The following is a 15,368-nucleotide window of genomic DNA, read 5'->3' on the forward strand; positions in this document are numbered from 1 at the left end:
TTGGTTCTATGATTATGGCACTGGTAACTAATACTCACACTTTTTTGCGTCCCCCCTCAGAAGCAAGTGTCTTTTTGCTTCCGGTTCGGTTACATCGATCGCGCGAAACAGCGTCTTCGATCGAGAAGCGAGTGAGGTACGCTGAGGTATGATTAGAGGCTCCACGTACCTTCCTGCCGGATTACATCGGGTACCATGCCGAAGATTATCACCGACGGCGTCGAGATGCTGCCGTACACTTCCCGGTCTGGGTCGGGAGTGAGTACTCCGAGTCGAGCTCGTATTGTTTCCACTTTCACTCGTACCGTCGTGCAAACGGTAGGTACGAAGTAGCAAAACCTTTCAACCTACTCACGAGCACGCCGCGCGCGCTGGCGTATGTTTTAGTGGCCACCTTCGGCATGTGCCATTTCCATCGTGCAATGCAACCGAAAATCGTTTGACTAAGCATTAAAAATTGAATCGAATATCAAGTCAATTTCTATCTCTATTCATGTTTACTCAACATTTTAAACCCCCAAAGATTTTCATAGAAAATTGAAAACGCATTGAAAACGAATCAAATTTTATGAAAAGTAAATGTTTTACATCACATTTATACCGGTGCATTCTGCTCCACACAAGCCGGTGCCTATTGTCTCCGAGTGAAGACGTTTTAGTTTTAGGCTCCACCAAAGCTACGAATCTAATTCTTCTGATTTTCCAATAAATTTCGTACTGGTTTTTGATTTCTTGACGATACGAAGAACAATTGCGATACCATATAAACATCTGCTATACCGTAAAATACAATAGGAAAAGTTTACATAATTTCATAATAAATTAGTTTTGTCTCTTCGTATAAATTGCCATCCCGGTGCATCTTGTCCCACTTTCTGCTACTTTATGTTTTTATAAAAAAAATACTCAGCCAACTTTAATCAAATGACTGCAGCAGCAAATTCTTATCACATCTTTAACACATCTTTCTCCCGCTTTAACGCTCACTCAAACCGAACTAAAGTTGAACCTCGTTTGCGTGTAGGCTTTGGCGCGCATAACGGCGCAACCCCGGATCGGCTCACGTTGGGTGCGCTAGTGTTTGACGATCGACTATTGCATAAATATATGTACGTCCGGAAATTCCGTCCTCAGCTCCCGCTTACCCAATCCCCATAACTGGTCCCGACGCAATACTACAATCCAAAACAAACCGGCACACGCGGGAGAGGGGGAAGAGAGGTTATCCCTTCTCCCAGCGCCGAAATCCGAAGCGGTTCCAAAACCGAACTTCGCGAATAGCGCCACCAGCAGCGAAACGGAAAAAGCTCGGTGAAAAGTGAAATGCCATGGAACCGTGCCGTCGAGTGAAGTCATAGTCATCGCATCGCGGGTTCGGGTTGGTGGTGGATTTTTAAAACCACCAATCTCGCTTCGCCCTTCCCTCGAGCGGGACGAAACCGGAATCGGACCTGACCGCGGTGCGAACCGACACAGTCAGTCGAAGGCAGTTGCAGTTCGCGAACGGTGTAGTAAAGATGCCTCTTCCATCCGGCAGCAATGGGTCGCGGACCCGAAAGTGGGTTAGTAAGGTGACGGCGATATCCCGGTTGGCGCTTTGCGTGATGCTGTGCCTTGCGATCGAACGTGCCGAAGCCATCAGCTACCGGAAGGACTCGGGGTAAGTAGGAGCGGTTTGGTTGGGCGGAAGGGAAGGAAATGGAATGATATAAGTGTGTGGTGTCGATAGGTTTGCCACCGATGGGATGGATCAGTTCGTGTTCCGGGAGTACCCGGGTTCGAGTACGACGGGATCATCCGGAGGATCGTCATCTACCGTGAAACGTTCCGGGCGGGTTCGTTTCATCGATGGTCCAGCTGGTGATAGTTTCCAGCAGGGATCCTCAGCAGTACCCACCTACAACCGGGGAACTGTAGAATCAGTCGGCGGAGGAGGATTCTTCCAGGGTGGTTCTAGCTCCAACGCCTCACCCTTTCCGCAGCGTGATCGAGAGCGCGATCAGTTTTACACCGTCGGAGCCTCGATACAGCTGGCCGGTGGATCTGGGGATATGATAACACCACCACCGCCGGTCGAATCGCAACCGAAGCCAAAGCGCAAGAAGAACAAGTACAAGTACTCCAATGCGAACGAAAAAATCTACAATCCCGATGACCAGGGTTCATTTACGCCATACGCTGGGTTCGGTGGAGTGGCTCAACGATATCCGGCCCCATTGCAGGACAATTACCTCACGTCCGCTGGTCGCCCGGTCGGAGGGCAGTACGACAACTCCATCTCCAACTATCCGGAATTGCAAAAGCAGCAATATCCGTTCAGTGTGAACTCACCCTATCCCGGGGCGAACTACTACTACGGTGGCCAACAGCAGGCAGTTCCTGGAGTGGCACCGAACAATCCCTATCAGTACCAGTATCCCGCGCAGTACACACCACAGTACGCCAGCCAGCCTTACCCTCAGAATAATCCTGGATTCTATCAGCAACCCCAGCAATCCTTCGGTGCTGCCCCGGCGGGTGGACAAACCGGGCCTCCGAATGCACAAAGCATTCTTGGGGTACTTCAGAGTATCTTCAACTTTGCTCCCGGAACGTTTGGATCGAACTCTCCCCCAGCAGCACCGACCCGACCCGGAGGTCTCTACTCTCCCGCACCGACGTCACCATTCGTTGGGGGAGTCGGAGGACAGTTGCGGCAGGCTTTGGACAACATATCCGAAAACGACGAGCTACAGTGCGTCCCGAAGCTCCTCTGCATGATGTCCCGCAGCTCCACCGGGCAGGGATTCAGCCTAGTCAACCGGGGACTCTTATCGACGTGAGTAACAATCTCTGGAAAATCTTGCCTTCCCCCCTCATCCATTCAGACAATTTCTTTGTCTCTCACAGAATCCTAGGTGCCGTTCCGGACAGTTCCCCGTGGCTGAAGTTCTCCCGGGCGGCCCTCCTGGGCTACGGTATCGGTGCGAACAGCTGCGACGCGTACTACCCCAAGTGCCCGAAGGACGAGATGGAAATCCTCTACTACCTGAACAACCATCGGGGCGGTTTCTTCCGGTTTTTTAGCAACGGTGACCAGGGACAGACCCAGCAGCAGTACGGGTGAATACGGTACACTAACAGGCAGTTAATTGAAGAAACTCCCGAAAATCGTAACCCTATATACGCCAGTGGAAAGATAATGTGCCAATCGGGTTGACTTTGAAGTATAGTGTTTCTTTTTACCCACAAATACGTAGTGTGCTGCTATGGTTATTTATTTTGAACAATAGTGTCTCTTTCTCTGTGTGCTGCCTGGCTCCCTACTGTTCCATCCATTTACTACATGTGACAGTGATCGTGTATTTTGGGTATCCAAGTGTGTAATAAAGTGCGACTAACATGGCCTACTGTGGGAAAGTTTACTCCGTTTGTTGTAAGTAGTTTGAGCGTGGTGAAACAGTGTAACGGAAAGCAATTGTCATGGGAACATTGTTTAGTTTTCGTTTTGCGGTGTCGTTAGAGAAGAATTACAACGGGTTGCATTCGTTAAATCGGCTACTCCACGTTATTTTGAAGGTACACCAAAACCCGTTTTAACATATTTAATATCAGTTTATTTAAAAGTTGTCACACCAGTGTTAAAATAAAAAACAAATAATGTGGCAAAGTTGTTCAATTTAACAATATGTAGGAAACGAATAAAGTATATCTGTGTCTAACAAAAAATGTTTTTATAATTCATATTTGTTTAATATGCTATTGCAATGTGTTAGTTAAATTAAATACTCTTCTATTGATAAGCTTATTCACAATCTCATATCTTTAAACATATGTACGTCCCCAACCAAGCGAACATTAACATTTACCGTTATAGGAACTTTCGTAACGAATTCGTTCAAGTTACCATTTCGGGATTGTCATATTCAACCGGAGAAAATATTTTGAAAAAAAAGCGAGAGTAAACCATTGAATCAACCTTGCTTACGGAGGAGGACCTAGAGGCTGTTTACTTTCAACTGGTCTCTGGTCATGGAGGCGTAGGTGATGACGCATCTCACCCCTGCGTCTACACTGGTGCGATCGAAGCCGGTTATCCAACCGCAACGGTCGAACCTTCCGAGGTGACCCAATCGTGAGCATCAACACAGGTAAAGTTCACGGCAGTAGTATCGTTTGTTTCACCCAGGCATTTTCTTTTTGCCAAATGGGAAGGGAAGGTCAATATATATCCACCTCCACCAAATCCGACATCCGGAATCACCGGTACAGGGCAATAAAGGGCGACCATTATCCAGCCAGTGTGTGTCGATGTCAAGGGAGATAACATTACTGGTGTTATTGTGGTCCAGAGCTCATTAGAGTGGCTGGGTTGCTCGTGTTTTATCGGTTCGGCGGCCGGCAACCTGTGCTGTCCGATCAGATACGATATTCTCTGACGCAGTGACAGTAGAGGAAGCGGAGTAGAGGGAAAAGGAGAAAACTGAATGATAATAAAAATCAATTACCGGTCGCCAATACTCTATTTGTGTCGTATTTATTTGATAGATCGAATGTTTGGGAAGGGAAATGAGAAATGTTGTGCATATTGGGAAATTGCATAATTGCATAATAGAAAGCATGATAAAAACTAAAGCTATAGCTAAAAGAAAATTCAACCTCTACATATGAAGCAAGCAGAAATGAAATAAATTTTGTTTTGAACTTAGCTGTAAAAACACGAAAAACGTGTCCGAAATCAACATAATTTTGTCATGATCTGCTTCCCTTTAACCCCTTCACAGTATATTTAAAATGTATAGACACATTTTTGGAATGGAGTAACAAATACTGCACTTATCAACAGGCCAGTTTTCTTCCAGGACAGGAAAACATCCCGTAAAAATGATACGGGGAACATTGCGCATGTCCCAGCATCCTTACGGAAATAACGCCTATGTATAAAAGGGCAGTATCCTGGGCGATATTGTTTTCAGTTGTGGATGTCATCCCGAAAAGATTGGATGTTATCTCCATACGAAACTATTCCATACCCTTAGTGTGATCAAACGGACTTGGCAACCTTCAAAACAACCAACATTCGGTAAGGACGTTATTAAATTGAAAATGTTATCACTTACTCAAAAAGGATCCTTTCCGCAGCATGTTGCTTCAAATGATGTAGTTGGCAAAGCATCATATCTAGTTAGTTTCCTCAATGACGGCAACGGAAGCCAAGCAAACGGCGGACAACTCAAATGGCTCCACAACGGCTGCTACGTCCGGAGTGGGTTCGTCAAACGGCCATCCCCACGGTGACTTCCACAGACTGGATTCATTCGTGCGCGCCTACACTGGCCATGAGCTGCGCTGTGTAACGTCCTTCAATGATTTCGTCGAACGGTGCATGTACCGGCCGGTGGATGGAGCCGCCCTCGGAGTGGCCCGTGCACTGTTCGGGTTGGCCATGCTCATCGACATCCCGGAAGAGCGTGGTGGCGGTGATCTGGACCTACGTTGGGGTGAACCACGGGACTGCCGCTTTCCACTGATCCATTCCATGGAAACCCCGGCATTACCGCGCATGGGACTGATTTATGGCTTGATGTGGCTCGGCGCGGCGGGCATTATGTTGGGCTATCGATTTCGCACGTCGGCCACCATCTTCGTCGGGACGTATTGGTACGTGTTCCTGCTGGATAAGAGTGCCTGGAATAACCACAGCTACCTATACGGGCTGCTCGGGACAATCCTGCTCTTTACCGATGCAAGTCGATGTTGGTGAGTCACGTAATAGCCTTCGTTTTCCTTAACCGCTATCACTGAATGTTGCATTTTTATCACTTGCAGGTCAATTGACTCCTGGCGCGAACCAGAACGTGAGCAGACGGTTCCTTTCTGGAACTACTTCATCTTAAAATTTCAATTTTTCGTACTCTACTTCCTGGCCGGGCTGAAGAAACTATGCCGCGAGTGGCTGTCCGGGTATGCCATGACGAATCTCAGCTACCATTGGGTATTTTTACCGTTCCGAATCGTACTGGGACCAAGGCTTACCGACTTGCTGATTGTGCACTGGTTTGGCTGTTTTTTCGACACTACTGTTGTGTTCTTCCTCATATACGCCCCGACACGCAAGCTGGCAACCGTATTTGCCAGTGCATTTCATCTGATGAACTCACGGCTCTTCCATATCGGCATGTTTCCTTGGGTTTGTCTAACGCAGCTTCCACTGTACTATAGTTTCAGTTGGCCACGGAAGCTCCGCCTGCTAAGTTCACCGTTGGTTGCTACGACGAAAGCATTCACTGAAGAACCTCCAACTGTTGAAGTGTGTGGAAAAACGAAACACCGTCTACGGCGAAGGCGATGGTCTATGGTGGTCATGCTGATGTACTGTTTGCTGCAACTATTCCTTCCATACTCTCATTTCCTCACGAAAGGATACAACAACTGGACAAACGGGCTGTACGGATACTCATGGGACATGATGGTGCACGCTTGGGATACAGTAATGATTGGCATCCGGGTGGTAGATCTTCAAGATCCGGAACGGGTACATTACGTGGAGCCGTACGCCTTCACCGATAACGATCGCTGGACCAAGCATGCAGATATGGCTGTACAGTTTGCGCGTTGCATTGAACGGAACATCCAAAAGGAAGCATCCAGAGAATGGGTTCAGTTCCGTGGAGGCCGAACCGAAACAATGGCTAATGTGTCCGTTTACTTCGATATCTGGTGCAGCATGAATGGGCGCTTTCAACAGAGGATATTCAACCCGAATGTGGATATCCTACGGGCACCGTGGTCGCCGTTCGTGTCGGTACAGTGGGTTCTTCCTTTGCTGGACGAATTCAACGGATTGCGTGATACTATGATACGTCGAATCACCGACGAAGTGCTTGGCTGGAGCAATCACTCGGATGTGCTGTTTATAGCTGACTTTCCGGGACTGATGTTGCGGAACTTTGTCGGGAAGGATCTGTACAACGTGACGCTGACGGTACTTCAAGGAACGGTCCGATATCAACTATCCCGTGAGGACGAAGTGGGTGGGAAAGATCCGATCACACTAACTACCGGTGAAAGCATCGAACTTCTCTCGGGTAGTTTTCATTCCATCGAAACAATCGGTTCGCAACCTTCCTGCTACATGTACACATACGTAAATCGCACCAAAGAGCAAAATGCATCCAAAAATCAGGCGGATTTAAACGCTTCACCCACGTCAATTCTTCCGCTTGGCGAGGAGTTCCTTCATCGATGGGAAAATGTTGTCCGTTTCGCGCAGCATGTAGCCAACTCGTTGTTGTTCGAACTGTACGGAGTACCGATGCCAAGACGTTTAAAGGAGCTGGTAGTAGATGGTTAATGTAAAGCAAATAAGTGTGGCCAGTGTATAGTCGAATTTATGTTTTAAGATTTAGTTTTGCTATATGTACAACGGTGGATCGGTAAATAACAATAAACATAACACTCATCTTTTTGGCAAAAACACTAAGCTTGTGGGCGAATGAATTCTTTTTCATAACAACGAATAAATTGTAGATTGTGAGTTGATTCGCGAATGTATTACCAAGGCACATATTTGAAAACACACAAAAGTAAAGGAAAAATTATAAGAAAAACGGAACCGTTAATTCCCTGTGCTGTAGCACTGACAGCATGAACAACTTACAGCTTTTATCGATTATCTGTCATGCTGGTACAATGCAGCCCTGCAACATCAGCTGTCACTAGGCGAGCTGTCAGTCGAAAAATGGCCGCGCTGCTTCAGATCGCTTCAAAACAAGCTCCCCAAATTAATCGTAGTTTGCTGGAGTGTGTTCGTCTTTCGTTCAAAAATCCGCATCCAATCGGCGAAACCTACTGTCGGTTTCATTCGCGGGTAAGTACAGAAACCGACGTTCAGCTTTCAGTCTTCCCTACTTGACCAACCAGGCAACCTCAGTCACAGCGCGGTACTCTCGATAAGCTGCACGATGTTGTGGGAATTCCTTGCAGGTTGGGTTGGGGAGTGAAGAGATGAACCTTCTTCGTCGGTCGGTTTATTGTGGGAACTATCGTTGCCACCGTTTGCGCAGATGTTTGAATGATTGCATCAATTTTAATTTCAGCTCTGATTCATCTCTTCACTCCCACAATCACTGATCGCTCACGTAAACGTAATCAGCCCTTTGCAGCTGATATCGAAACGAGGAGTGTGTGAAAAGTACCTCACGGTCAAGGCCAAATATTACGCACTTCGCACTGAAACCAGCTGCTAAACACTTACATAACTCAACGTAACAAAAATGACAGACGACGATGTGCACTCGGCGCGGCCAGGAGGAAAAAAGAAGCACAACAAATATCCACGCGAATGCATCGATCACGTCGATCTTTTCCGTTGGCTGAAGGGACTAGGATGGGCAAACGAAACGGCACTGCGAATCGCTCGATACGAACACTCCGGAAAAGGATTGTTCTCACGAAAGCCCATCGATGCAGGAGACTGCTTGATTTCCCTTCCGTTCGAGGCAATGATCGGACTGAATGCCCTCGAGCGTGATGCAGAGTTCAGAGCCATGTTTGACGAATTGGCCTTGCAGGAGCACTTATCAGATGAAAAGCTGCCCTTCCAGGCGCTGCTTGCATTGTATCTATGCACACAGGAGCATCGAAGAGAACCAAAATATGCAGCGTATTTTCAATCCCTACCGGCATGCCTAACAAATCCATACTTCTGTACGAAACGGGAGCTATCACTGCTGCCCTACTTTGTCTTGCTGCAAACGGCGGAACGGAACAAACAGATCAAAAGCTGTTACAATAAGCTTTGCTCGGTTCTAAAACCGGAGTGGAAGAATAACTTCAAGCTGGAAAGATTCGAGTGGGCCTACTTTGCTGTAAACAGTCGAAGCGTCTATCTAGATCCGGATGTTACCAAGATAATCAACAGTTTCCTTCCCGATGGATCGTTGTTCGAAGACATCCTAGCTGATGAGCCGTCGATGGCGCTGGCTCCTTTTCTAGATTTTTTCAATCACCAAAGCACCGGCAAGATGGCCAGTGACCTGTCCCTTTCGGTGGTACAGATAAGGGACCGTTTACTTAAAGAGCAACCACTGGATCTGTTCTACAATCTTCACACCGATAAGCCGTTCTCTGCCGGCGAACAAATATTCATCAGCTACGGTACGCACAACAACACAAAGCTCCTGCTGGAGTATGGATTCTCTGTGGCCTCGAATCCGGATGACTTTGTCGAGGTTACGATTACCGAGATTAACGAATTTATCAAGCACGATCCAGAATTACGTTGCTTACGATTGCCGCGTGCAAAGTATCGCTTCCTTGCGGACCACCAGCTGGACGAGCAGCTGTTTTTCGTTGCGGACGATCTGATCAGTCACAATCTGGCCGTTTGTCTCACCGTGCTGTTCGTCGAGCAGAACATTCATCGTATGAAAACGATCGCATTCGCGGCCACCCCGCCACTGGAACCTATCCGGTCAATCACATTGCGTTTGCTCGAATTCCTCCTGCTGGATGTCTCCCGCTCCCTGGCCGGGTTGGATGCACTCGGGGAGCTTAGTTCCGCTGGTCACGCTTATCGAGAGTACCGTCGGGAGTGTGGGGTGTTTTTAAATAAAATTAAAGACGATTTCTAAACCAAACGCTTCCAAAACCAACTACCTGTTTCGTGTTAATCTTTCACTTTTGTACCTTTTTGAAAACGGTTGCCATAGCAATTGCATAGCAGAGCGGCCGCTACTGCTAACCTGCACGATGACTCCCGATTTAGAAAGCAAGAAGCAAAAGGAAGCACTTTGGGTAAACCATGGCGCTACTACTCCACCCAAGTCCCATCGGATAAAAAGGATCAGCAAACGACCGAAAATGCTCTCTTGAACATATTTCAGAAGAGGAAAAAGGGTAAGACAAAGGGAGGCAAACATGCAAGTATTAAAAAGTCCTGTTTTAAATATCCCTTTTTTAAAAAGCATGCATCTAACTATAACCAAAATTCAGCGCACATATCATTTTCGAATATAACCTCCCCAAACGGGTCATCCATATCGCCATCATTTTGCAAGCGTTCGAAATCAATACATTAATGCTTCTGCAAAGTGATAAACTCAACGGGTGTAAAAGGGGACACTAATTCTCGGATGCCAACTTGTTTGTGCTTGAGGTTGCTGCTATGTTGTTTCCCGTATGCCTTCTTTTATTGTTCCATTCCTTGTTTGATCTTTTGGTGTCCATTTTATATGTGTTTTTTTTTCTTACTCCACACGCACACAAAAAATGTTCTGCACCATTCGTCCAGTTTGGTAGCGAAGTTCTGTAAATTGTAATCACTTGTAAATGGTTTCTTATGCTGCCGGTAACAATGATTTGTAAATGTTATTTTATTCTGTTTTTGTAGTTTTCTTTACAATTTGAAAAAATAGTGTGCAGAATGTTGTAACATTTGTTAAATAATAAAGTTCAAAGAAAAAATGTACGTTAGAGATCCAATGAAGCTTTCTCTGATTCTTTTTTTCTCTTTTCTTTTGAATACCACGAATAAATCGAATCAATCTTACCTTCCCACCGAAACCGGCGTGCTTTGAAAACCGAACATAGGAGATATTCATCTAGGAAACTCTTCATCTTGCGAATGTCTAGTCTCCCCTGTACGGTACCGTTCCTCAGTTCCAATCCTTTGGCATAGGGTACAACGGCAGCAACAAACTCAACAAGAACGTCGGCGTCATTATTCTTCCAACGGGCCATCGGTGGTTGGCCCGTGCACGAAAACCATGCGAGAACACACGGTGTCCCGGGGGCAGGGACAGGGACCGCTTACGATGGGCCGGAGTGTGGCGAATTCTAGGGGCCCCACCTGGGCGTCATCTTCCCATTCTAGTCAACCCGCACTGCAAGCTCCATTCACCGTACAACCACCACCCATTCGTCATTGTTTCCATCTAGGGCACCATCCGGCGTCGGGCGAATCGATCGGGACGTACGAAGGACCGGAAATTAAGGCCACCGATATGATCAAGGCGATGGCGACCTATATCTGGCCGAAGGATGATGCGATGGTGAGAAAGCGGTAAGCTAACCTAAAGCAATGCCGTATGCTTTATTATTGGCTATTGGTTGAACCGTTTTTGTTCCGTTCGATAGCGTCCTGATATCGCTGAGCTTGCTGGGAGGAGCGAAGGTCCTGAACGTCTGTGTTCCGTTCCTCTTCAAAATGGGAGTTGATAACCTCAATCTGCTGAGCATGGACACGGTCCCGCAAGCTGCGTCCGCATTAACCATTTCCGTGCTATTGGGATGTAAGTTAGGGAAAGGGCGAAACTTCACAACCAAAAGCAAACTAACTCTACATTATTTGCCGGTACTTTTTCAGATGGTATAGCGCGTGCCGGTGCGGCCGGTTTCAACGAGCTGCGCAATGCGGTTTTTGCACGTGTGGCTCAACATTCTATACGCAAAATTGCCACCAACGTGTTCTTACATCTGCACAACCTCGATCTGCAATTTCATCTCAGCAAGCAAACGGGGGCTTTGTCCAAGGTAATATGTTCTATGATACTTTCTATTAACTTTCTCATGTAAATCTCTCTCTCTCTCCCCTTCCAGACGATCGATCGAGGATCGCGGGGTATTAATTTCGTACTAACCGCAATGGTGTTCAACGTTGTGCCCACAATGTTCGAGTTGGCGTTGGTGTCCAGCATACTCGGTATGAAGTGTGGCCTCGCGTACGCCGCCCTCTCGATGGGCTGCGTCGGAGTGTACAGTGCCTATACCCTGGCGGTGACGCAGTGGCGCACCAAGTTCCGCATCTACATGAATCAGGCGGAAAACGAGGCCGGTAATAAGGCGGTCGATTCGCTGATCAACTACGAAACGGTCAAGTACTTCAACAACGAACAGTACGAAGCGAACCGCTACGACAAGGTGCTGAAAAAGTACGAGGAGGCGAGTCTGAAGACGAGCACTAGCCTGGCGTTGCTAAACTTTGGCCAGAATGCCATCTTCAGTGTGGCCCTTAGTACGATCATGGTGATGGCGGCGAATGAAATAGCCCAGGGTCGCATGACCGTGGGCGATCTGGTGATGGTGAATGGACTTCTGTTTCAACTGTCGATTCCCCTCGGATTCCTCGGTAGCGTTTATCGTGAGGTGCGCCAGGCACTGCTCGATATGCGCACCATGTTCACGCTGATGGGTGTGGAGAGTGCGATACAGAACCGCGTGAATGCGCCCCCACTGGATGTGCGGCGTGAAACGGCTTCAATCGAGTTCCGCAACGTGGGCTTTCGCTACGCACAGAGCAATGACATCTTCAAGGATCTTTCGTTCACCATTCCGGCGGGCAAGAAAATTGCCATCGTCGGTGGATCGGGTTCGGGTAAATCTTCCATGGTACGCCTGCTGTATCGATTCTTCGAGCCAACGGCGGGCCAGATACTGATCAACGGGCAAAATATCCGCGATGTAGACTTGCAAAGCTTGCGTCGGGCGATCGCCGTCGTACCGCAAGATTCGGTTCTGTTTCACGATACCATTCGGCACAATATCCACTACGGGGATCTCTCGCGATCGCAGGAGGACCTAGAGAATGCGGCCCGCATGGCGGACCTGCATGAATCGATTTTGCATTGGCCGAAGCAGTACGACACGCAGGTCGGAGAGCGTGGCCTTAAGTTGTCCGGTGGAGAAAAGCAACGGGTAGCGATTGCGCGTGCAATTTTAAAGAACTCACCCATCCTCGTATTCGACGAAGCCACCAGTAGCTTGGATTCCATCACCGAACAGGTATAAAAGAGTCATCTTTCTGAATGTTCCCATTGATAAATGAAATGTTTGCTCCGTTTCAGAATATACTGCAAGCATTGGCACGAGCAACCGACAACCGTACCAGCATTTGCATCGCCCATCGTCTGTCGACAGTGATGGATGCGGATGAAATATTGGTCCTAGAGAATGGTCGCGTTTGTCAGCGGGGTACCCATGATCAGCTACTGCGAAGCGGAGGTCTATACACAAAACTTTGGGACACCCAGAATCGCCTCTACAACATTAGCAGCAAAGCCGCTGGCAAAGGAGCTGCAACGGATGGGGAGAAGTAATTAGAAACGTGTAAAAATTACGAATCAAGATCAAGATTATTCGAACGTGCATGATACGAGATCCACTGTTAACTATTTTTAAGCCGAGAATGGCAATCGGACAAACCTCTAAAAGAGGAGAAAAAGGAAAGACGTTCTTTTCGTCACTCGTGTGATTCGAGTACAAAAGTTATTTTTCTAGCGTATTATCAATTAACGTGTACAGTGCAACCAAATCGATTTCATAGAAAATGCAATAAAGAATCTTGAAAATGCCGACGAATATAGTTTCATATAGTAATCATGCATAGATTCCTCGATTAAAACTAAATAAAATCTTTTTGTAAATAACTGACTCACATAATTTTTTGAAATACTGACAGCATAGTTCGAACGTTGGCTGTCATAGTAGTGCTGTCAGTTGTTTGACAGATAAAAAATCGGAGCGGCGTATGTCATTTAGGAAAACAGAGAAGAACGGAGAAAGTTTGCAAACACGCCGACTTTTTCGGTGCGAATAATTACAAAATTCGGTGACTTAAAACAAGACAAACAAAAATATTACCACCATGGCGGACGTACTGGATATCTACAACCACGAGGAGTTTGAAGTGGACGAAGATGGCGACCAGGGCATCGCACGGCTGAAGGAGAAAGCACGCAAACGCAAGGGACGCGGTTTTGGCAACGAAAGCATTCCCCGTGAAACGATCGACTACGAGCGGCTGCAGGTGGACGAGGAGGAGGCCGAACCCGGCCCGCAGCGTTCCGTCGAGGGGTGGATTCTGTTCGTCACGTCCATCCACGAGGAAGCGCAAGAGGACGACATCCAGGAGAAGTTCTGCGAGTTTGGCGATATCAAGAACATCCATCTGAACCTGGACCGCCGGACAGGCTTCCTGAAGGGATACGCACTGGTAGAGTACGAGACATACAAACAGGCGCTTGCCGCGAAGGATGCATTGAACGGATCGGAAGTGCTCGGACAAACGATTGCCGTCGACTGGTGCTTCGTAAAGGGACCGAAAAATCTTAGACGATCCAATGACCGTCGTCGGCGATAAGGAATGCGACACGCCACACACCAAAGGACGGGCAAACATCTGATATCTAAGTAGGTAAAACTGGAAGCGAAATAAGATTCTTTACATTCGTGGATTGCTCCGGGAATGTTTCATCCACACCTCAATATATACTTTTCATTAAGAAGATTTAAATTATGTAAAATTTGAATGAAATAAATTTAAATACACCTTCTTACACAACTTGTCCGTGTTGTTTCCATCGAATTGATTCAGTTGTTTTTAGGAAAATAACGACGCAAATCCAACGCGCTTCAGTTTGGTCGCCTGCTTGGCGTTATCAAGATTTCCACTCGATGGCGGATATCGTTTTGGAGGCTTTCCGAGGCTCATGGCATCCTTTATGAGCAGTTCCGTTTCCTTCAAATGCGTCGCCTTTGTACCGGTCGCTGTAGATGGTGATATTACTCTTCCCACGTAGCTGTAAAAAACAGATAGTTAAAAGACATAATTTTATCTGCACGATCTGCTGCATGACGGGTCTTTATTTTAGCCACAAATTGGCTAGACAATCGTAATAACTATACGCCATTCATATATTATATCACTTTATCAGTTGTAGATTTACGGGTAGATGTTGGTACTAAATGTCAGCATTATTTATCGGCTACGTGGTTCTTCTGGTCACAGTTCATTAACCTATGCCTCGGAGGAGAACTCAGTGCAAGTAGTAAGTGCTTAAAAGTGCTTCTAAAATATATTATAATATCTTTAAGACATTGCTGCTGTCGATAGCAAGCAGTTTATCGCATTGTTCCGGATTTTTGTCCTTACATTTTTTTTTATATGATTAGCCACTGTTTCTCAGCCACTTTTATGTGCCAATATTTCTTCAACAACAAGTGTATTTACAACCATTGAAAGCACTTTGTGCATGTGGTTTTCTTTAGTAGCCGCGTTGTTATATGATTTGATGCAAAACTCTGGTAATATGTTTATATATAATTTGTGTCCACTCACTTGGCCACATGCTGGTTAGTCTGTTTATTTAATCATGTAGCTTTCAAAGTGTAGTACAGGAAAAGTCTGTCGCTCGAAATTTAATAGTGGTTTAACAATTTCAATTCATGTACATACGTAGTTTTCTATCATTTAGTGATTTGTTCGCGTTCGAAACGAACCTCTATGTTTCAACGTATTCAAATTTGTTATGGCATGAAAGAGCGGGTGTAAGTAATCTTGTCGGAACTGTCGCCAAATTTGAGGTTATTATTTTTAAACACGATTCAAT

At 46.6% G+C, this 15,368-nt stretch overlaps 4 protein-coding genes across 4 annotated transcripts; all 4 read left to right on the forward strand.

Moving 5' to 3' along the window:
- Positions 1-1,517: 1,517 nt before the first annotated feature.
- On the forward strand, positions 1,518-3,106 carry LOC131294643 (uncharacterized). Its single transcript, XM_058322688.1, has 4 exons — positions 1,518-1,660; positions 1,730-1,860; positions 1,891-2,818; positions 2,890-3,106. The coding sequence occupies exons 1-4, from the start codon at positions 1,518-1,520 to the stop codon at positions 3,104-3,106; spliced, it is 1,419 nt and encodes a 472-aa protein (XP_058178671.1).
- A 2,070-nt stretch (positions 3,107-5,176) lies between these two features.
- LOC131294644 (vitamin K-dependent gamma-carboxylase) lies at positions 5,177-7,333 on the forward strand. The gene is made up of 2 exons (XM_058322689.1): positions 5,177-5,739; positions 5,809-7,333. Exons 1-2 carry the CDS (start codon positions 5,177-5,179, stop codon positions 7,331-7,333), a joined length of 2,088 nt encoding a protein of 695 aa, XP_058178672.1.
- Positions 7,334-7,720: 387 nt separating this feature from the next.
- On the forward strand, positions 7,721-13,076 carry LOC131294645 (iron-sulfur clusters transporter ABCB7, mitochondrial). The gene is made up of 7 exons (XM_058322690.1): positions 7,721-7,849; positions 9,693-9,879; positions 10,921-11,044; positions 11,119-11,273; positions 11,348-11,514; positions 11,581-12,762; positions 12,825-13,076. The coding sequence occupies exons 1-7, from the start codon at positions 7,721-7,723 to the stop codon at positions 13,074-13,076; spliced, it is 2,196 nt and encodes a 731-aa protein (XP_058178673.1).
- A 456-nt stretch (positions 13,077-13,532) lies between these two features.
- On the forward strand, positions 13,533-14,230 carry LOC131290142 (RNA-binding protein 8A). Its single transcript, XM_058319479.1, has one exon. It carries the CDS (start codon positions 13,625-13,627, stop codon positions 14,117-14,119), a length of 495 nt encoding a protein of 164 aa, XP_058175462.1. The 5' UTR covers positions 13,533-13,624; the 3' UTR covers positions 14,120-14,230.
- The last annotated feature ends 1,138 nt before the right edge of the window (positions 14,231-15,368 follow it).

Source organism: Anopheles ziemanni, chromosome 2, assembly GCF_943734765.1.
Source record: "Anopheles ziemanni chromosome 2, idAnoZiCoDA_A2_x.2, whole genome shotgun sequence".
In the NCBI taxonomy this organism is placed as follows: domain Eukaryota; kingdom Metazoa; phylum Arthropoda; class Insecta; order Diptera; family Culicidae; genus Anopheles; species Anopheles ziemanni.